General features: G+C 34.5%; 2 protein-coding genes across 6 annotated transcripts in view; one reads left to right on the top strand and one right to left on the bottom strand.

The window, feature by feature from the left end:
* FAM237B (family with sequence similarity 237 member B) overlaps positions 1-23,003 on the top strand; it is a 174,785-nt gene that overhangs the window by 49,406 nt on the left and 102,376 nt on the right. The gene's annotated exons all lie outside the window — the stretch shown is intronic.
* CFAP69 (cilia and flagella associated protein 69) overlaps positions 1-23,003 on the bottom strand; it is a 61,439-nt gene that overhangs the window by 7,501 nt on the left and 30,935 nt on the right. For all 4 annotated transcript variants that reach the window (XM_040471549.1, XM_040471550.1, XM_040471548.1 and 1 more), the window contains 6 exons: positions 20,644-20,860; positions 17,654-17,818; positions 14,205-14,320; positions 8,984-9,102; positions 5,190-5,271; positions 2,092-2,284 (listed from right to left, as the gene is read on the bottom strand). In XM_040471549.1, the coding sequence (XP_040327483.1) occupies positions 2,092-2,284; positions 5,190-5,271; positions 8,984-9,102; positions 14,205-14,320; positions 17,654-17,818; positions 20,644-20,860 (892 nt within the window). The remainder of the gene's footprint in view (positions 1-2,091; positions 2,285-5,189; positions 5,272-8,983; positions 9,103-14,204; positions 14,321-17,653; positions 17,819-20,643; positions 20,861-23,003) is intronic.

Below are 23,003 nucleotides of genomic sequence, written 5' to 3' on the forward strand. Positions count from 1 at the left end.
AAATTCCACATATGGGTGAAATCATATAGTATGTCTTTCTGTGATTGACTTATGTTGCTTATTAGCACAATATATTTTTACTCCACGTCATTGCAAATAAGATTTCATTCTTTTTGATGGCTGAGTAATATTTCACTGTATGTATATACATACTACCTCTTCTTTATCCATTCATCAGTTGATGGACATTTTGGGCTCTTTCCATAGTTTGGCTATTATTGAGCATACTGCTATAAACATTGGGGAGCACATACCCCCTTCAAATCTGTATTTTTGTATCCTTTGGGTAAACACCTAATAGTGAAATTGCTGGATTGTAGGGTAGATCTATTCTTAGTTTTTTTGAGGAATCTCCATACTGTTCTACAGAGTGGCTATACCAGTTTGCATTCCCACTAACAGTGCAAGAGGGTTCCTGTTTCTCTGCATCCTCAAAAACACCTGTTTCTTGTGTTGTTAATTTTAGCCATTCTCACAGGTGAGAAGTGATATCTCATTGTGGTTTTGATTTGTATTTCCCTGATGATGAGGGATACTGAGCAACATTTCATGTGTCTGTTGGCCATCTGGATGTCTTCTTTGGGAAAGTGTCTATTCATGTCTTCTGCCTATTTTTTAACTGGATTATTTGTTTTTTGGATGTTGGGTTTTATAAATTCTGTATACATTCTAGATACTAACCCTTTATCAGATATGTCATTTGCAAATTATCTTCTCCCAATCAGTCAGTTGCCTTTTAGTTTTGATTGTTTCCTTCGCTGTACAGAAGCTTTTTATCTTGATGAAGTGCACGTTTGCTTTTTGTCCCTTGCCTTCAGCCACGTGTCTACTAAGAAGTTGCTGTGGCCAAGGTCAGAGAGGTTGCTGCCTGTGTTCTCCTCTAGGTTTTCTGTCTCACATTTAGGTATTACATCCATTTTGAGTTTATTTTTGTGTGTGGCGTAAGCATGTGTATGGTGTATGCATGTCACTCTCCGGTTTTACCAACACCATTTGCTAAAGATACTGTCTTTTTTTCCATTGGATATTCTTTTCTACTTCGTTGAAGATGAACTAACCATATAGTTCGGTGCATTTCTGAGTTTTCTCCTCTGTCCCATTGATCTATGTATCTGTTTTAGTGCCAGTACCATAGTGTCTTGATGACCACAGCTTTGTAATACAGCTTTAAATCTAATGCAGATGAATCTTAAGAACAATATTGAATAGAAGAGATCCAGTTGTGCTTGGAAAGGGTCTATGAGTAGGGTCTTTCTGGGGTGTTTACAATAGATCATTTCTCTTTCCTTTAAAAATCATTCCTATTGTGGTTTAACTTACATGCAATAAAATTATTGTAACATTTTATATATGTGTTACATATACATATGCAATGTATAATGTAAACTGTGTATTAGTCACATAGATGTTGACTTTATAATAATTCATTAGACTATTCATTTGTAAAAAAAAAAGTAAACTGCATGAATATGAATCAACAGAAATGTGCAAAATACTATACAGGCACTCTATTTATATCCCCAATTTTATCAGTAAATGAAATGGGTTAAATCTATTTGCAAAAGCAGGTAACTCAAAGGAACTTCTTTAGGACATGGTGTTAGGTTTTGTTTTGTTTTGAGTTAAACAATATAATCAAATACCACTTCCTGAAAATATCTATAAAAATATGAATCTGCTGATAATATACTTTTCTTCCATTCATTCAGAATTTATGATAGCAAGTTCTTCAAACTCTTGTGAAAAGAACCTTAAACAAAAGGGTGAAAGTTCTCATACTTCCCTCATATCTTAAAGATCTCTTTCTAAAAATATGGGTGAAAGATGATGAAGTCCTATGGATGTAATTAACAGAGTGGTGGCTATTCTAACAATATTTTATTATATATTTGAAAGTTGCTGAGAGTAGTTCTTAAAAGTTCCATCACAAGAAAAAGATTGTAACTGTGTGGTGACGAATGTTAACTAAACTTATTGTGGTAATAATTTTGTAATGTATAAAAAACAAAAACTAATGCAACGTAAAATCAATTATATCTTAATTAAAAATATGCATCTAATTGCTATTATAACAGTTATAAATACACTTACCAATGATCATCCCATGTTTATCACGTTTTACTCCTAGTTCTTTTTCTTCCTTTCTCCATAATTTAATTAAAAGACTAGCAGCTGTCTGGTCCTTCTTCCCTCGCCAAGCATTAACATGAGCCGTAGTTTTGGGATTATCACAAAATTCAACCATTATTCCAAGTACTAGATTACAGAATTTTTTTTGGTTCAACTTTTGCAAGGAAACAGGAAAGAAAAAAATGCAATAAATTTAAAAAATTATTACCTTCAAAAAAGAAAACAAACATTTGTATTACTGATCAGTAACTTTCTTCTAAATGACTGCCTTAAAATTCAGACTTAAGTATGATTTGGGACAATCTCTTGTTAAAAAGTATGTTTTCAAACATTAAGAATTAGAAAATATAAAAAGAAAAAGATTCAATATAATTCTGATATAGTCATGAATATATGTCATGACCAAAATGTAATGATTAGGTTCAGTCAGAAAAAGAGAGATTATAAAAATAAATGAAGATGTTCATTTTAGGTAAAGCAATGGCAACAGTACTATACATAGTTCACTGTATTTATAGGATCTTTCCAATTTACATGATTTATTATGGTTTATAAAGACTCATATTAACTATAATCTCATTGTGATTAAGAAAATAACTGATGGTAATTCCAAGTGGAAGTCATATATGAAAATAGATACAAATGAGATATAATTTTGTGTTTTGAAAATCAGCATCCAAAACAGTAAGCATTTAAGAAAAATCATCAAGCATATTCCTTTGTTTTGCTACTAGTTTTCAGCAAACCAAAATTTAGGTATAGAAAAGTCCATCCAGAATAATAGCCTCCTCCACACAATAATTTGTGTCTGAAATATTTTTTGTTGATTAACTCATAGTATACCACTAATAGAATATAGCAAAGGAAACATGTAACCTGTTGTTTGAACTGCAAACATTATCAGTTTCCTCTTTTATAAAATGAAAGATTATAATATTACCTGCTTTAAAGAGTTATTATGATGAATTATACAAGACTGCCTGGCACATAGAAAGTTCTAAATAATATGTAACATAATTAGCAATTATTGCATACTGAATAAATATTTTAGCAGATTGTATTAAGCAGAACCCTCAATTGAGTTTTTTATTCCTATACATCACTTTCAGGAAAAAGGGGCAAATGTCAAAGGTTGGAGTTGATCTAAAAATTTCATTAAAGAATATTTTTTATCTGTAATTAACTTGATTGGTTTGATCCACATTAAGTACAATCTAATAATTATATTCATAATAATAGAAAACACTTACATGGTAAAAATATGTCAGGCACTATTCCAAATAAGTGTGTATGTGTGTGTATGTGTCTGTCTGTCTATACACACACGCACACGCATATATAATCACTCATATAAATCTCCCAACAGTGCACGGGGTAGATACTGTTATCTCTTTTATAGATGAAGAAACATATTACAGAGATGTTAAATACTTGTCCAAGGTACACAGCTAACAAGTATTGGAGGCCTCAATCAGACTGATTGCAGCCTATGCTCATAACCATTGTGCTATATATGGCTTCTCCTAGCAGTCTTCTTCATGCCTTTCCATCAGAGAAACCCTAGTGGTGAAGGAGAGTGAACACAATTGAGAAATGTCTGTGAACTTTTTATATAATCTTAAATATTCCTATAGAATTTATTATTTTATAATTATTTTTTAATGTTGATTTTTGGGAGAGAGAGAGAACACAAGCGAGATCATGACCTGAGGCTTCACCAACTGAGCCACCCAGGTGCCCCTATTATACAACTCCCTACTTTTGAGTCTTTAAATAAAAACAAGATTCTAGGAAGATATGCCAAATTAATTCTGTGACTTTGAGAATCTCCTGACACATCACCATGTGTCTCTGGGCACACTTGTACTCTCATCAGAGAAGCATGGTGAGGTATACATCATTTAGTAGAGCCACACATATATCCTTCCATATTATGTCCAATATCTCTGAATTTTCCAAGGGTTTCTGGTCATGATTCATTTCTGTTTATCAAAGTTTATCATTATTTATGTTTTGTATGTAATTTTTTATATCTAATGAGTTTGCTCTCCTATCTGTAATGCCAACTAATTTTCTTTCAGAGAGATGAAGGGACACAAATAACTGTAGTACATTTGCTAAATCCACGTAAGTTCATTATTCTGTTAATAAAATCATGAATGGTGGCAATCACAGGCAGGGACAGAATATCTCTCAAAGTTTTACTGAAACCAAAATAACTTTTCCTCCCACATTGTCTTCACTATGGACTTACTTAGAATTCAGGCCAGTAGAAAATGACTTTGAGGATAATTGAGGGTCTTTGCCATTCTTCATTGGTATTAGATGGCAACTATATTTCCTGACAGGCTTAATATATCCATTCCTGTTCATTCTGTGAAATGGTCTATGACATACTAATTCCTCGCATAACCTACAAACTATACACAATTCTTAAAAAATACTGATCTTTACTCCTTTGTGTAATGTAGCCCTTAACTTTTAATACTAAAAGAAGCTAGAAGTTATCAATAATGATTATACATTTTGATATTGTCTAGCACTTCACACACTATTTCCTTAAAGGTTGGCGGGGAAAAGAAATCCCATAAAACAAATCATCTTCTGTTATGTGTTTGTGAGTTCTGACCTAAGTACATTGGTTTCTTCAGAGGAGGGATTTTCAGAGCTTTTATCTATACAAATGCAAATTATGATCTCCAGGTGAGATTTTGTTTAATGTTTATTTCTTTATTTTTGAGAGAGTGGGAGAGTGAGCACAACTGGGGGAAGGATGGAGAGAGGGAGGGAGACACAGAATCTAAAGCAGGCTCCAGGCTCTGAGCTGTCAGTTCAGAGCCTAATGCAGGGCTTGAACCCATGAACCGTGAGATCATGACCTGAGCCAAGTCAGACACTTAACTGACTGAGCCACCAAGATTTTATTTAAAACAAACATTTAAACATGATTTGGGGACACATTTAATTACAGAATAGTGTTCTGTGGCACTTAGCTTTGGAAAGCTTTAATAAAGACATATTATTATTAGTATTTTATAATTGTTAACAATCATACTTACTGCCAGTAAATCCAAAAGGAGAAAAATGCCTTCCTTTTCAAGAAAATAATCCTCTAAGGGATAACATCCCAAAATACAGCACCTTAAATAAAAAGGAAGTTATTCCTTTAACAAGGATTCTACTATCTATATATATTGTCTACTTCTATATTTTTGACTATGTTAGATGCCTCATTTAAGAGAAATCATGTATAAGAGAAAGTTTTCTGTGACTTATTTCACTTAGCATAGTGTCTTCCAGGTCCATCCATGTTGCTATAAATAGGATTTTCTTTTTTTAAGGTTGAGTAATATTCCACAGTGTGTATATATACCATATTTTCTTATCCATTCATCTATTGATGGAACATTTGGGTTGTTTCCATATCCTGGTTATTGTGAATAGTGCTGCAATGAACATGGGACTGCAGCTATTTCTTCAAGATCCTGATTTCAATTCTCTTGGATATATACGTAGAAGAGGGATTACTGGATCAGGTGGTAGTTCTATTTTTAATTTTGTGAGGAACCTCCATACTGTTTTCCATAGTGGCTGCACCACTTGGCATTCCTAACAATGTCAAGAGAGTCTCTTTTCTCCATATTCTTGCCAACATTTCTATATCTCTCTCTATATATATCTACCTACCTGTCTATCTATTTACCTATTTTTGTTTTGAATAACCACCCTAGCAGGTATAAGGTGATATCTCATTGTGGTTTTGATTTGCATTTTCCTGATGATTAGTTGTTCCATATGAATTTTTAGGATTGTGTTTTCTATTTCTGTAAAAAATATCTTTAGGATTTAATAGGGATTACATGGAGCTATACATCACTTTGACTAGTATGACATTTAAACAATATTAATTATCCCAATCCATGAACACAAGAAGTCCTTCCATTTATTTGTATCTGCTTTCATTTCTTTCATCAGTGCTTTATAGTTTTCAGGGTTTAAGTCTTTTACTTCCTTGGTTATGTTTTTTCCTAAGTACTTTATTCTTTTTGGTGCTATTCTCTTTGATGCTATTTACTTAATTTTCTTTTTGCATAGTTCATTATTGGTGTAAAGAAATGCAACTGGTTTTTGTAGATGAGTTTGTATCTTGAAACTTTATAAGCTCATGTAAGCTCATCAAGAGATAATTTTACTTCTTTTTTTCTGATTTAGATGCCTTTTATTTCTTTTTCTTGCCTAATTGCTCTGGCTAGTACTTACAGTATTGAGTAGAAATAGTGAGAGTGGGTATCTTTGCCTGGTTATAGATCTTAAAGGAAAAGCTTTTAGCTTTCCACCATTGAGTATAATGTGGGTTTTTCATCTATGGCCTTTATTGTGTTAAGGCAAGTTCCTTCTCTGCCTAATTTGTTGAGAGTTTGTTTTTATCATGAAAGGGTATTGAATTTTGTCACATGCATTTTTTCTAGAACTGAGATGATTGTGATTTTTGTTCTTCATTGTGTTAATGTGGTATATCACACTGATTGATTTGCTTGTATTGAGCAATTCTTGAATGCCAAGGATAAATCCCACTTGGTAATGGTGTATGATCCTTTTAATTTGTTGTTGAATTCAGTTTGCTAATATTTTCTATAGGACTTTTGCTTCTATGATCCTCAGGAATATTGCTCTGTAGTTTTTCTTTTCTTATAGTATCTTTGTGTGGCTTTGGTATCATGGTGATGCTGGCCTCATAAAATGATTTTGGAAGTGTTCCCTTTTCTATATTTTGGAAGAATTTAAGGATTATATTAATTCTTCTTTAAATGTTTGGTAAATTTCAACTGTGAAGCTCTCAAGTCCTGAGCTGTTTTTCTTAGGAGGTTTGTTTTTTGTTTTTTAGAGAGGGAGAGAGAGCACAAGCTGGGGAGAGGGGCAGAGGAAGAGAGAGAAAGAGAGAGAGAGAATCTTGAGCAGACTTCACGCTGAGCACAGAGCCCAACACGGGCTTAGTCTCACTATTGGGAGATTATAACCTGAGCCAAAATCAAGAGTCAGACACTTAACTGACCACCCAGGTGTTCCAGGAGGTTTTTGATTACTGATTGAATCTCCTTATTGTTATTGGTCTTTTCAGGCTCTCTAATTCTTCTTGATTCAGTCTTGGTGGGTTGTATGTTTCTAGGAATTTTATCTATTTCTTCTATATTGTACAATTTGTTGGCATAGAGTTGTTCATAATAATCCCTTATGATCTTTTTTATTTCTATGGCATCTGTTGTGATATGTTGTTTCATTTACATCATTTATTTTGAATCATCTTCCTTCTTTTTCTTCGTCTAGTTAGTGCTTTGTAGACTTTGATATCTTTTCAAAACAAACCAGCTCTTATTTTTCTGGATTTCCTCCCAATCCCTCATTTATTTCTGTTCTAATCTTTATTATTTTCTTTATTCTGCCAACTTTGAGCTTAGTTTGTTCTTCCTTTACTAGTTCCTTTATGTGTAAAGTTAGGTTGTTTGAATCATTCTTCTTTTCTATCTAGGTATTTATCCCCATAAACTTCCCTCTTAGCACTGCTGTTGCTGTATCACATAAGTTTTATTATGCTGTACTTTCATTTTAGTTTGTCTTGAGAAATTTCTAATTTTCCTTTTGCTTTTGTCTTTGACCCAGTGATAGTTCAAGAGTGTGTTAATTCCCATGCATTTGTGAATTTTCCTAATTTCCATTTGGTATTGATTTCTAGTTTTCTTCCATTGTGGTCAGAAAAGATATTTTGAATGATTTAAGTCTTCTTAAATTTGTTAAGACTTGTTTGTGACCTTGTAGGCAGAACCAGCCCCCCATCCTGTGGTTATCTAGGCGCTCTCCAAAAACTACCTCATTGACATAAACTCAGATGTGGTTGAAAGGGGCTTGTTATATATAACAAAAGACACAGCCTTCAAAAGTTATTACTCTGGAGCTATTACAGGAACTGAGAATAAAAGACCAAATATTGTAACAAAAGATGTTCTCATTGCTCTTTGTGTTAGATCTATAGTCAGTTTTTCCCCCCAGATATGCTGCAGTGAGGCTGTCATGAATCCCACCCAAGCAGAAAAAAAGAAATATGTTAAGTGTTAATGATATTTGAAACTCAAGTAATTTTCTCCAAGACAAAATTTCATAAATTAATGTTAAGAAAAGCAATATTTATTTATTTATTGCTCTTTAGGAATGCTAAGACATTTGGGGAAAAATATTGGTTAGGAAATACCTAATCAATTTGTTTTTGACTCTTCAAAGAGGAAATGAGTGAGGAACTGTGTGAGTAAAAGTAGATGCTTGTGTTTTTCCAGACCAGGCCAAAATGGAATGGATTCAAATCACAAAAACAAGAACTTAAGTTTATATACAAACTTGTATCCTGAGTTACAGACAAGATTGCTTTCCAAAGGATGTTAGTAAATATCATTTCTGGACTACTGAAAAGAAAAAGGCAAAAAGGCAAAAAAAAAAAAAAAAAAAGGGCATTGGAAGAGTTATCTTTATGGTGTGATTTTAAGGGAAGAAAAATTTTTTTATGAATTTAGCAAAACTTATTGAAGCTTAAATTGTGGTACAAAAATACATTTCAACTGATTTAAGAGAGAAATTATTGCAACAAAATTTTCCCTCCTCTATCATACACACTAGAGTTAATTTCACTTATTATCCAACCTATAGTTTTAATTGTTCTAGGCTTTTATTCCATACAAATTTGTGCAGTTTTAAAAAATTAGATAGAAATCTTAAATCTATTTAAAAAAATCAGACCTCAAGCCAACAAATGTCATGAGGTAATTTTCTTGTATTATAGTTCTAACTTGGTTACAGTAATACTCACCAAATGCTGTCCAGTGTACTAAAAAGAAGTACATTATAGCCTAATCCACTCTGAAACTTCATGGGGTCGGTTTTCATTACATGAAGAATTATATCCACTCCTTCTGTTCCAAAAATTTCCTAAGAGATTTATTTAAAATTATGTTTTGAAATAGTATCATCCTTTTCTATTTCATTTTGTCCCCTAAAACTTTTTCTACCAGAGAAGCAGAAAACACTGTTACTTTATTACACAATTTTTTGAATTAATACTCAGTCTCAGGAGTTTAGGACAAATTATTATAAAGCTAATCATTTTAAGAAAGGGCATCAATCACTATGCTAGCTTAATGTCTCTATATAATTTTAATTTTTCCCTTTCTTTTTTTTTTAAAAAAATAAACCATAAGCTTGCCCCATGATTTTCTTCCACATTATAATGAATGTAGTCCAATATCCTGTCAGATGAATGCTAGATAGCAAAAACTAATTTAAGAGGCTAAAATTCTATCATGAAAGATTTTTTAATGCTCCCAAGAGAGAAATATACATACATATATGTATACATAATATCTTTCTCTCATATATATATGAGACTCATATAAGGTTTTATAAAACCTTTAATAATTTATATCAAGTTATTACCAGTTAATATTTCTCCCTTAACAATTACCTTTCCCATTGCTTTGTTGTTCAGTTCTGCTACCCAGTAAGCAAGACTATGAGCATTTTTCCAGAAGAACACAGGCACAGGATGACAGAATAGAAGGAAAAGTTGCACCAAAGCTCAGAGCGAGGTGTGGATTTACTGTTCTTGCTGGCTTTCCCTAAAACCCCTCTATTGAAAACTTCATAATCTTTAATTTTTATCTTTCCAATTCTATCTTTTGCTATTTATCAATCTTAGAGACTCAGAGTTTGTTATAGAGTTAAAAAAGATCAAAGGGAATTAAGCTCTTTTTTTCTAATTTTTAATTCTAGTTATGAATTCAATTTTCTCCAAGTTTTTATTTAAATTCCACTTAGTTAACACAGTGTAATATTAGTTTAAGGTGTAGAATTCAGTGATTCATCACTTACATACAGCACCCAGGGTTTCACACAAGTGCTCCTTAATGCCCATCACCCTGAATCAAAGGTAAACTCAAAAAACATTTATAATGCTACAGCCACTTTGCAAGAACTGTTTTCCAGTTTCTTAAAAACAGACACCTATTTTATGAACCATTAATTGCACTCCTAGGTATTTAGGAGAAATGAAAGAATGATGTCCACAAAAAGACAACTATAAAAATGTTCACTGAAGCTTTATACATAATAGTCCCAAATGGAAACAACCTAAGTGTTTATCAATAGGGGAATGGATAAAAAAAAATTGGTATATTCAAGGAGTGAAATACTATTCAGCAATAAAAAGGAATGAACTGCTGATACCTACAACAATATCAATATATTTCAGAAATATAATGCTGGATGACAGAAACCAGTTATAAAACAGTAAATACTATGTGGTTCCATTCATATAAAGTAAATAAATAGGCAATACTAACTTAAGGGGATAGAAATCAGAATAGTGGTTACCTGAAGGCAAGTGGGGGTATGGCTGCTAAGGGGCATGAAAGAATTTTATAGGGATGGGGCACCTGGGTGGCTTAGTCAGTTAAGCATTTAACTCTTGATTTTGGCTCAGGTCATGATCTCACAGATGTGGGATCAAGCCCCACGTCAGGCTCTGTGGAGAGCATGGAGCCTGCTTGGAATTCTCCCTCTCTGTCCCTCCCCTGCGAGTGCTTGCTCTCTCTCTCTCTCTCTCTTTCCCTCTGTCTCTCAAAAATAAATAAATTTAAAAAAAATTTATAATGAGATAACAATAGTCTGTTTTAATTGGGGTACTGGTTAAATGGGTATATACATTCATCAAAACCTATCAAAATATACACAAAATATATATTTTATCGTATATAAGAATACTCTACAAAAAAGAATATTAAAACGTCACAGGATTAAAAAAACACCAACATTTATGGACACCAAGAAAAAGTTGAGGAGGAGGAGTTAAGGTGGCAGACGAGTAGGGGGACCAGGATTTCCCTCCTTCCTCAAACACAGCTATATTGAGGTTAGAGCATTTGGAACACCAGGAAATCAATCTGGCGGGGGGTGGGGGAGTAGCAGAAGGATCTCCATGGGTTGTGGGAGACAGCTTAGTGGGTCAGAGGTGCATGTATGCAAACTGGGGGAGATAAAACAGTGTAGGCATGGAGGGGAAGGAACCTCTTCTTTGGAGAGACAAAAGGGAAAGACAGGCTGTGGAATTGTGGTATTGTGTTAGTACAAGAGTAAAACCTCTCCAGACCACGGACTGGGGAGTGAGAAATATGGAGAGTGCCAGTTTCTACCTTGCAAACAGCGCCAGGAGCTGAGGATCAGAGTTTTCAAAATTGTGTGGCTTTCTTCAGACTGACAAATTCCTAGACACTCACACACTACCAAAACTCAAACAGGAAGAAATAGAAAACTGGATCAGACCCATAACCAGCAAAGAAACTAAATTGGTTATCAAACATCTCCTAACAAGTAAGAATCCTGAGAATTATGCCAGATATTTAAAGCAGAGTTAATACCTATTCTTCTCAAACTGTTCCAAAAAATAAAAATGGAAGGAAAGCTTCCAGACTCATTCTAGGAAGCCAGCATTACCTTGATTCCCAAATCAAACAAAGACCCTACTACAAAGGAGAATTACAGGCCAATATCCTTGATGAACATGGATGCAAAAATTCTCAACAAGATACTAGCCAATCAAATTCAATAGCATATAGAAAGAATTATTCACCATGATCAAGTGGGATTCATTCCTGGGCTGCAGGGCTGGTTCAATATTCACAAATCAATCAATGTGATACATCACATTAACAGAAGAAAGGCTAAGAACCATATGATCCTGTCAATAGATGCATAAAAAGCATTTGACAAAATACAGCATCCTTTCTTAATAAAAACCCTCAAGAAAGTCAGGATAGAAGGAATATACCATAACATCATAAAAGCCATATATGAAAGGCCCTAATACCATCCTCAATGGGGAAAAACTGAGAGCTTTCCTCATGAGATCAGGAATACAACAGGGATGTCCACTCTCACCATTGTTGCTTAACCTGGTGTTGGAAGTTCTAACCTCAGCAATCAGACAACAAAATGAAATAAAAGGCATCCAAATTGGCAAAGAAGTGAAACTTACACTCTTTGCAGATGACACGATACTCTATGTGGAAAACCCAAACGACTCTACCAAAAACTGCTAGAACTGATACAGGAATTCAGCCAAGTCTTAGGATATAAAATCAATGTACAGAAATCGGTTATATTTATATACATCAATAATGTAGCAACAGAAAGAGATATCAGGGAATCAATCCTATTTACAATTGCACCAAAACCCATAAAATACCTAGGAATAAACCTAACCAAGGAGATGAAAAATCTATACACTGAAAACTATGAAAAGCTTATGAAAGAAATTGAAGACACAAATAAAAAAGGAAAAATATTCCATGCTCATGGACTAGAAGAATAAATATTGTTAAAATGTCAATACTACCCAAAGCAGTCTACGTATTCAGTGCAATCCCTATCAAAGCATTCTTCACAGAGCTAGAACAAACAATCCTAAAATTTGAATGGAACCACAAAAGTACCTGAATAATCAAAGTAATGTTGAAAAAGAAAACACAATCCTGGACTTTCTCCTGTTTATTACAAAGCTGTAACCATCAACACAGTATGGTTGGCACAAAAACAGACACATCGACCAATGAATAGAGAATCCAGAACTGGACACACAAATCCTTTGTCCTTTGACAAAGCAGGAAAGGGTATCCAATGGAAAAAAGACAGTGTCTTTAGCAAATGGTGAGGGGAGAACTGGACAGCAACATACAGAAGGAAGCTGGACCACTTTCTTACACCATACACAAAATAAATTCAGAATAGATAAAAGACCTAAATGTGAGACAGGCAACCATTAAAATCCTACAGTAGAAAACAGGCAGCAACTTCTTTGATCTTGGCCACAGCAACTTCTTACTTACATGTCTCTGAATGCAAGGGAAGTAAAAGCAAAAATGAATTATTGGTACCTCATCAAGACAAAAAGCTTCTGCACTGCAAAGGAAATGATCAACAAAACTAAAAGGCAACCAACAGAATGGGAGAAGATATTTGCAAATGGCCAATCGGATAAAGGGTTAGTATCCAAAATCTATAAAGAACTTACCATACTCAACACATGAAAAACAGATAATCCAGTGAAGAAGTAGGCAGAAGACATCAATAGACACTTTTCCAAAGAAGACATCCACATGGCTAATATGCACATGAAAAAGATGCTCAACATCACATATCATCAGGGAAATAGAAACCAAAACCATAATGAGATACCACCTCATACCAGTCAGAATGGCTAAAATTAACAACTCAGGAAACAACAGATGTTGGCAAGGATGTGGAGAAAGGAGAACCCTCTTTCACTATTGGTGGGAATGCTAACTGGTGCAGCCACTCTGGAAAACAGTGTGGAGTTTCTTCAAAAAATTAAAAATAGACTTACCCTACATCCCAGCAATTGCACTACTAGGAATTTTTCCAAACGATACAGGAGTGCTGACTTGAAGGGGCACATGCACCCCAATGTTTATAGCAGTGAAATTAACAATAGCCAAATTGTGGAAGAGCCCAAATGTCCATCAACTGATGAATGGATTAAGAAGATGTGGTATATATACATATAATGGAATACTACTCTGTGATGAAAAAGAATGAAATCCTGCAACAACATAGATGGAACTGGAGGGTATTATGCTAACAAATAAGTCAGTTAGAGAAAGGCAGGTATATGATTTCATTTATATGTGGTATTTGAGAAACTTAACAGATGATCATAGGGGAAGGGTAGGAAAAATAAGATAAAAACAGGGAGGCAAACCATAAGAGACTCTTACATACAGAACAAACTGAGGGTTGATGGAGGTGGGTAAAATGGGTGATGGGCTTTAAGGAGGTCACTTGTCGGGATGAGCACTGGGTATATATGGGAGTAATGAATCACTGGAATCTACTCCTGAAGCCAAGACTACACTCTATGTTAGCTAACTTGAGATTAAAAAAAAAAAAAAAAAAAAAGAGTTCATAGTGCTAGGTGATTGGGAGATCTGAACAAAACTTGGATTCATAGGCATACTTACCTTTCTAGGAATATGATGTTCACAAAGACCAGATAAGATAAGTAATATATCAGATTGAATTTCCAAAACAATGGCTTCTTCTTTGTCATGAGACTTGATTATATTTTTAAAAACTCCTGGTATGAAAAAAATTGAAAGAATGTAAACTTACTGGACATTGTATTTTTATTTTGATCAATTACTGTTTTGAAATCTCTTCTTAAAAAAAGAAAAAAAAGAAGTTCCTTATAAAATTTCAGCTAGAGCAACTATTTTAAAAGGGGCTGTTTTCATTGCACAGTTACTTAGAAGCTGTAGACAGATGATGATAAAGGGACTCTTTGACTACAATCAGTAGCCCCATATGTAGAGCATGTCTAGTACAGAATTAATGGAGTGACATTAAAAGATGCCCTAACAACCTGATACTTTGCCCAGCAAACAAAACTCTTTAGAAATATACAGAATGCCATGAGGCAGAGATGAGTGCTGCTGCAAATATATGACTAAAATGCCTGATCCCAACTTGCTCATCTCCTTATGGTTAACAGGGTCAATTTTAGGCAAAGGTAGATATCTCTAAATATGTTTGTATTTTTCTGTTACTTTTTTCTGCATTTTCTCCTTATGTCTACCTGGAGGTGTCTTCAACAACTTTAGATAGCAGTATTCCCATGTCCTTTGAAATCTCTTCTCTGCTTTTAATAAAAATTTAGAAAGATTGGAAAAGAGCCACTTACAGTGATGGAATGACAGTCACAATAAAATTTTGCCTCAAAAAGAAGTTTTCCTTCAAGCTTTAAATGAGGAACAAAAGTCATTGCTTCTCTGTTGAAGAAGTCCTTGGCATTAGCAGGAAGGGGTGGAGTTATGTTCCAAACAAAGTAAGAGGGCCACACAATTCACAGCTTATTTCCATAGCTAGCCCTGAAGGGATGATTTTTGGTCCCATTAGAACGAAGGACAGGTGCTGGATCAATCTCTAGGGGGCTAGTTGAGCATGCTGGAGGCCCAGTTTAGGAGCATGCCAGGGACAGATGGGCCAATGCTCCTTTATTAGGAACACCTAGGAATTCAATCTCATTAGCCAGAGGTCAGATTCTCCTTTCTAGAGGATTTCATTTTCCTTCCTACTTGAGTGCAGGTAGGTTACTTTTTATGTTGTCTATCCCACATGTTATGTTAATATTGAATTATTTCCTTCATATTTCAGTATCTTTTAGCTCCTTGCCTTTATCCTCTCCTTGTTCTATTCTCTTTTTTTTTAATGTTTATTTTTGACAGAGAGAGAGAGAGAGCACGCGCATTGGGGGGGGGGCGGGGGTGCAGAGAGAGGGAGACACAGAATCTGAAACAGACTCCAGGCTCTGAGCTGTCAGCACAGAGTTGGGGCTCGAACTCATGGACTGTGAGATCATGACCTGAGCCGAAGTCAGATGCTCAACCGACAGAGTCACCCAGTCGCCCTCTCCTTGTTCTAAGTCATCAGATATATTTATTCCAGGTTCCTTTTCCTAATACATCATTATACTTAACTTCCCTAATCAAAACCACTAATGGCTCCCCATGCCTAAAGACAATGCTATTCAAAACTCTAGCTTGGCTCCTAACTAGACATATATCTCATATTATTTGTTTTCATAAAACGTTTATTTTCAATTTCTGTTTTTTATTACTTTTAAATTGAAGTATAGTTGATGCATATGTTCAGTTTTATGAAGACTTCACTTAAGCTAGTTCAGCACACATTATCATACATATTTTGACACCATGTCTCTGCCCCTGCTCTTCCCTTGCTTGAAAAACCATCTCTTTTATTTTTCTGTCTCAAAACTAGCTTTACCCTCCTACCCAAGCTCAATAAAGCTTCCGGCTTAATCCTGCCAAGATTACCCAGCCTTAAAAACTATTGATAACCTCTTAGTTTCTGTGGTATTTACTCTCTGTATTACTCATTAGGGGCCTTACTGATGGTGTTAGGTAACACATACTATTTTTCTATGATAGACATCTTTTGTTCTCATTAAGGCCAAGGTCCTGTGCCTGCACAAAGAGTATTATAAACATTTGCATTTGTAATGCAATTACTATTTGTTGAACAAACTATTTGTTGAGCCTTCTGTTGGATTAAGGGAAGGCCACTACTGCCTCTAAGAACTCACATGATAAAGATCAGCTTCTTTCAAGTTAAAGGGAAAGGATTTTAAGAAGAAAAGAATCCTTCTACATTTGTTTTCCCGTGTCTCTACCCCACTTCCTACACAGGTAAGATTAATACTCCTTCCTGGACATATGAAAAATTGTATTTTCTAGACTCTATCCAGTTAGGCTGGTAGAGTTCTGTACAATGGAATGTGCATAGAAGTGATAATATCTACTTTTGGGTTTGGTCATCCTGAGTAAAGTCATCAAGAGAGTGAGTGTTTTTGCTTAGCACCCTTCTCAATATCCTCATTTTAAAAGGCACCGCTATTAAAGGGTACCACTCTACTCCACTAATGATGGAAGAGTAGGCACTTTAACTTAACATTTAGAAGAGTTTTTGAGTAGGCATTTGTAATTAATTGACATCCAACAAATTATCTCTTACTCATGAGGCAATTACTGAATTTGAATATAACCAAAATAGCTCTTTTCAAAGTCAGGAAAGGTTAGGGCCAGAGGACTATTTATTTCTTAACTAGAAAAAGGTAAAAAGCTTTTAAGGTGTTCTGAGTTTATACTGAGCTCATATGTATGTACTTTGGGGTAAGGTGATTCAACAGTCAAATCTAAGTTGAAAATCAAGGATATGGGGCACCTGGGTGTCTCAGTTAAGCATCCGACTGGCTCAGATTATGATCTCATAGTTCATGGGTTCTAGCCCCACGTCAGGGGCTCTAAGCTGACAGCTCAGAACCTGGAGCCTCCTTCAGATTCTGTGTCTCTCTCTCTCTCCCTCTCCCCTGCGCGCTCTCTCTCTCCCTCAAATAGCCCCCTCAAAAATGAACATTGTTTTTTTTTAAATCAAGGATATCCTGATATTTCATAACAGAAAAGAATATCCTATGTACATATCTGTATATCCCAGCATACAAGTGTTCTGGTATGTCAGATACACTGGAAAATGGAATGTTATCCTTTTCCTGGCCAAAAAGTAGTGATCTTATTACTAGAAAAATGAAACAGTAGCCCATTACAAAAAAAAAACAAAAAAACAAAAACAAAAAACAAACAAAAAAAACCACAAAAGATAATCCTAAATGAAATAGTATCTGAATTGAGTAAACAGATGTTTACAGAATGAGTGATCATGATGTTTTAGTAAAGACAAACTGTCTTATATAGCAACAATATGAAACAAAAATCAAGAGAATATTCAGGGGTTTTTAAGCTATAAAGACAAAATAAATTTGTAAGAAATATTTCAAACAAAACCTCTAGTTTATAAATATTCTACTTTCATAACTATACAAACATGTTATGTTTACCTATCAGTTGCTGAATTGTTCCCTTTTCACAAAGATCATTGTTTATAGTCTCATCCTCAAGATAGACCATGGCTCTCAAGAGTCTTAAACTGTAGCGCATCTGGGCAAACTTGTTGCCACGGCCACCTGTACCATGGTAACTATTACCATGACTAAAGAAGGAATCTGTGGAGAAATATTAATAATTTAATACTTTGTATCAACTTACAGCATAAAACATTTCAAATAAAATAGAATACATCAAATACCTTATATATGTATGCTTAATTTTAAAAAGATGCTAAAATTTTGTCATACTTGTTTTTTTTAGAGAAATAAATAGTATCCTTTCCCCCTTCTCCTTCTCTTCCCAGAATGGAAATATGCTTTAAAATTTTACTCAAATGTATCATATTGTGTGTATCTGTGGTAACTTGCTACTATTCTTCAGCATTACGGTTTTTAAAGTAGTCACACTCTTACAGACTGAAATATTTAATTGCTTTCAACATTCATTTTATAAATAAATCACAGTTTATCCATTCAGTAGTACAAACTGCTACAGTGAACATTCTGGTTCATGTCTCTTATTCCCACTGAGAAAGGTTTTGCCAAGTGACACCAGAATCATATGATATACCCACACTGAATTTTACTTAAATTCCTAAATTGCTTCCCAAAGTGGTTATATGGATACAATGTATAAGACCAATAGATTTTCCCCAATCTGTTAAATGGAAAATGATAGTTTGTTGTTATTTGAATTTGCATTTCTCTGAGTACCAATAGGGTTTAATATCTTTTAATGTTTTTTTCCTTTTTTTTAAATTTGAGATTTTGTGATCTGGCAGTCCCTATTCTTTGTCACCTTCTCTAAGAGTTATTTTCTTCTTGAGTTCTTTATGAGCCAGGACTCTAATCTTTTATTATTCACAGAAGTGGTAAATGTATTCTCTCAATTTGTAGATTGTTACTTTATTCAGATTTAGTCACACAGGCAATTCTAAATTTTACATGCATTCATCTTAAATTTATTATTAAATGCATTCATCTTCTGTATAGTTTAGGCTCTTCTGGTTTTTAAGTCTTTCCCTACCCTGTTATCATGAAGATATTTTCCCATGTTTTCTTCTAAGATTTTTACAGTTTAACTTTTCACATTTTGGGCTTTAATTTATTTTGCATTTCATTTTTTTTTTAACAAGGTGAAAGAACCTAATTTTTATTTTCACTGAAAGCAATATCATCTCTGATAATGCCAACCTCCCATATATCCTATTTTCATTGATCTATTCCTTGTCTAATACCGTACAGTTTAAATTACTATAGCTTTATGGTAGGTCTTGGTAAATAGCAAGGCTAGTTCTCCTTTCTTTTTTACAATAATATGCATTCTTTAAGAGGTTCTTTAGGGGTACCTGGGTGGCCCAGTCAGTTAGTTGTCCATCTCTCGATTTTGGCTCAGGTTGTGATCTCACAATTGTGAGATCGAGCCCCGTGTTGGGCGCACACCTAGTGTTAGCACTGCTTGGGATTCTCTCCCTCTCTCTCTCTGCCCCTCTCCTGCTTGTGTGTGCTCTCTCAAAATAAATAAATAAACATTAAAAAAAATAAAAGTGTCTTTAGAAGTAGCGTTTTGTTTAAAGCTAAAATAACGTTTAAAAAAGTACTGTTGTGAGTATTGTGTATAGGTTAAAAATGGGTTTCTGGAGCTAGAATGCCTGCATTAAATCCTGGATGCGCCACTCCCTGTGTGACCAAGAACATGTTATTTATTTTTTTTTATTAAAAAAATTTTTTTAATGTTTATTTATTTTTGACAGAGAGAAACAGAGCATGAGCAGGGGAGGGGCAGAGAGAGAGGGAGACACAGAATCCAAGGCAGGCTCCAGGCTCTGATCTTTCAGCACAGAGCCTGATGCAGGGCTCAAACCCACAGATTGTGAGATCATGACCTCAGCTGAAGTCGGACACTCAACCAACTTAGCCACCCAGGCGCCCCTGTTATTTACTTTTTTGATTAAGTTCTACCCATCTGGCCAACAGGGATAGAAATAGTACCTATAACCCCTAGATTTGTTGTGAAGACTAAATGAGTTAATACTTGTTAGGTGTTTAAGGCCTTCCACACAGTAGGTACTCAATAACTGTTAGCTATAAGTTTTCCTCATTGTAGGCAGCATTTCCTCTTTTTCCTTATAATCTTTTGTAAACATAAATGATATAAAGAATAGACTGAAGAATTGTTTTAATGCACAGCAGTTTACCAAGAAAAAAATTAGTAACTCAGCATATTAGAAAACAGAGGATAAAAAAAATCAGCTATAATTTTTTCCCTCTCTCATGGATATATGATTTTCTTGATCTACTGAAAATGTATCATACCAAATTATTTCTAGAGCAAAATTACTACCAGAAAAGAATGCAGTATCTTCCTTATAAATGTTTTTTTTTTTTTAAAGAAAGTCATTTCTTATTTCCTTTCTGAGAATGATGAGAATTGAAATAAAGTATTTGTACAAATTGGGAGTTTGCTAATTTGGTAGGCTATTTGTGGAGTCATTACTTCTGGCTGGAGATTTTAAGCTCCATGAAGGTAGAGATTTTATTTTTTTGAACATAAATGTATCTTTAGCAGCTAAAACAATATCTATACCCAGTAAGTATTCGACAAATATTTGTTGAATAATTAAAATATTTCCAGGACTTAGTATAATTGTTGGATAAGCCTAATGGTAAAAAATTTAAATCAGGTTATATGAATGATTTCTTTTACTGAGAGGTACGCATTACCTATAGTTAGGATATTTACTAATGTGTCAGACTTTAAATGAAATCTCAGATTTTTTCCCTTAAAACAACATGTAAACACATGAATATATTTACATGAATATAAATCACAAGAAACCAGATATATATTTTTATTTCTTTGCTTTAATTTTCTTTTTCTATGCATATGTTGAGAGTTCCGTTGAAATTTGTAAATTAGAATTTTCACAGGGATCACTCACCTTCACTCTCACACCATTGTAAGAATGCAAGGACTCGAGCATTTCCCTGACACAACATATACTCTTCTGTTAGTAAAGGAGCCACTGATGACAAAGTGGCAATTGCGTGCAGTTGTAATTCTTCATACTGTGCTGCAGACCATTCAATTGTTTTGTGTTTCTCAGGTTTTTTAACATAGGTAAACAAAGCCAAGGTAACTTTGCCATCAATTAATAGCTATGAGAAAGGGCAAAAAGTACTTTATTAGAAGCATAATTAAAACAGTTTTATTTAATCTAAGAAAATTAAAAATTTCCAATATTATGTTTTATTATGATCATTAAAAAATTATTTCCTTCCTAAAGATCCCAGACTATGTTAAATAGCAAAACAAAAAACAAAAACAAAAACAGCAATTGGCTATGATCCCCTTTATCTGGGATATGCACTCTCTAGGTGACAATTATATAAAGCAAGTATTAATGTTTCCATATATGCTGCTTATGTATGTAATTTAGCTTCTGCCTATTATTAAACCACAGTAGCAGAAAATTTGGAGCAAACAAACTGCTGCCATTTCTCTCTTCCCTTCACTTTTTGAAAAAGAAACGCTTCACAGACTCAATTGTATACTATAAACAAATCAATTTTATCCAGAATAATGACTATGGCTAACTTTTAAGCACCTGCAATATAACTTATATAAATTTTCTATTCAATGAATTCCACTCAGGTCACAAGCCATATTTATAATTACATGCTTAGAATTTTAAAATGGTACTGAATCCATTATTTCACTAAAACAGAACAAAATGTATAGCTATTAGAATAGGACAATGTTGACAGTTGACAATTGTCAATGTTATAGCTAATTCTTTTTCTTTTCTTTTCTTTTTTCTTTTCTGTTTTTAGAGAGAGTGTGTGCCAGCAGAGGAGAGGGGCAGAGGTGGGGGGAGAGAGAGAGAATCTCAAGCAGGCTCCACACTCAGCTCAGAGTCCAACACAGGGCATGATCCCACAACCCTGGGATCATGACCTGAGCTGAAATCAAGAGTTGGACACACAACTGACTGAGCCACCCAGGTGCCCCACGGCTAATTCTGATTGATGCTTATATATGGTTCACAAGATAGCAACACATGATATGCTATATTCTATTCAATTTTCTTTTCATTTGGTATTCTTTTTTATTTAAAAATTTTTTAACATTTATTCATTTTTTGATAGAGACAGAGCATGAGTGGGAGAGGGGCAGAGAGAGAGGGAGACACAGAATCTGAAGCAGGCTCCAGGCTCTGAACTGACAGCACAGAGCCCGACGCAGGGCTCAAACTCACGGACCATGAGATCATGACCTGAGCCAAAGTTGGATGCCCAACCGACTAAGCCACCCAGGCGCCCCTTCATTTGGTATTATTCTATAAAGATTTTTTCACAATAACATCTATGATTATTTTCTAAATTTTCTACTAGTCCATGTGGAATGAACACAAGATGTAGATGTGAGAAAATAGGAATAAGAACAACAGCTAGTTCTAGCATTACTATAAGTACTAAGTAGATAATGTTTTCTTAATTTTTTCAATGTTTATGTATTTTTGAGAGAGAGAGAGAGAGAGCGAGCGAGCAATTGGGGGAGGTGCAAGCAGGCTCCAGGTTCTGAGTTGTCAGCACAGAGCCAGACGTGGGACTGAAACTCATGGACCCTGAGATCATGACCTGAGCCGAAGTGGGGAGCTTAGCCGACTGAGCCACGCAGGTGCCCCTAAGTGGATGTTTTCAAAATACTCCATGAACTTCAAAAAATAGGACATATATTTATCATCATTACTATTAATGGACCACAAACTTACAACATAAAACAAATTAGTTGATTCCACTGCTTACATACTGTATTAAGAATCTCACCACAGTTGTTATGCTATTTGACTCTGTTGTCAATTAAAATTGGTTTATAAATTTTAGTGTACATTTTGTCTCCATAGCTATCATTTTAATAGTTATAGAAGACTCCACTGTACTAATAAAACCATATTTTATGGAATGATTTTCTATTTGGCAATTCAGAAAATACACTTAGTTTCTATAGAGTATATATTTTTGATGTAAATAATAAAGCTATGGGACATCTGGGTGGCTCAGTGAGTTAAGCGTCTGACTTCAGCTCAGGTCATGATCTCATGGCTGGTGGGTTCAAGCCCCATGTCAGGTTCTGTGCTGACAGCTCAGAGCATGGAGTCTGCTTTGGATTCTGTGTCTACCTCTCTCTCTGCCCCTCCCCCATTTGTGCTCTGTCGCTCTTTCTCTCAAAAATAAGTAAAACACTAAAAAATAAAAAAAAAAAAAAGCCATAACTTTAAAGACAATTTTTCTTTCTCTG

Source organism: Herpailurus yagouaroundi, unplaced genomic scaffold (assembly GCF_014898765.1).
Source record: "Herpailurus yagouaroundi ecotype Mexico unplaced genomic scaffold, PumYag 100, whole genome shotgun sequence".
Classification (NCBI taxonomy): Eukaryota; Metazoa; Chordata; class Mammalia; order Carnivora; family Felidae; genus Herpailurus; species Herpailurus yagouaroundi.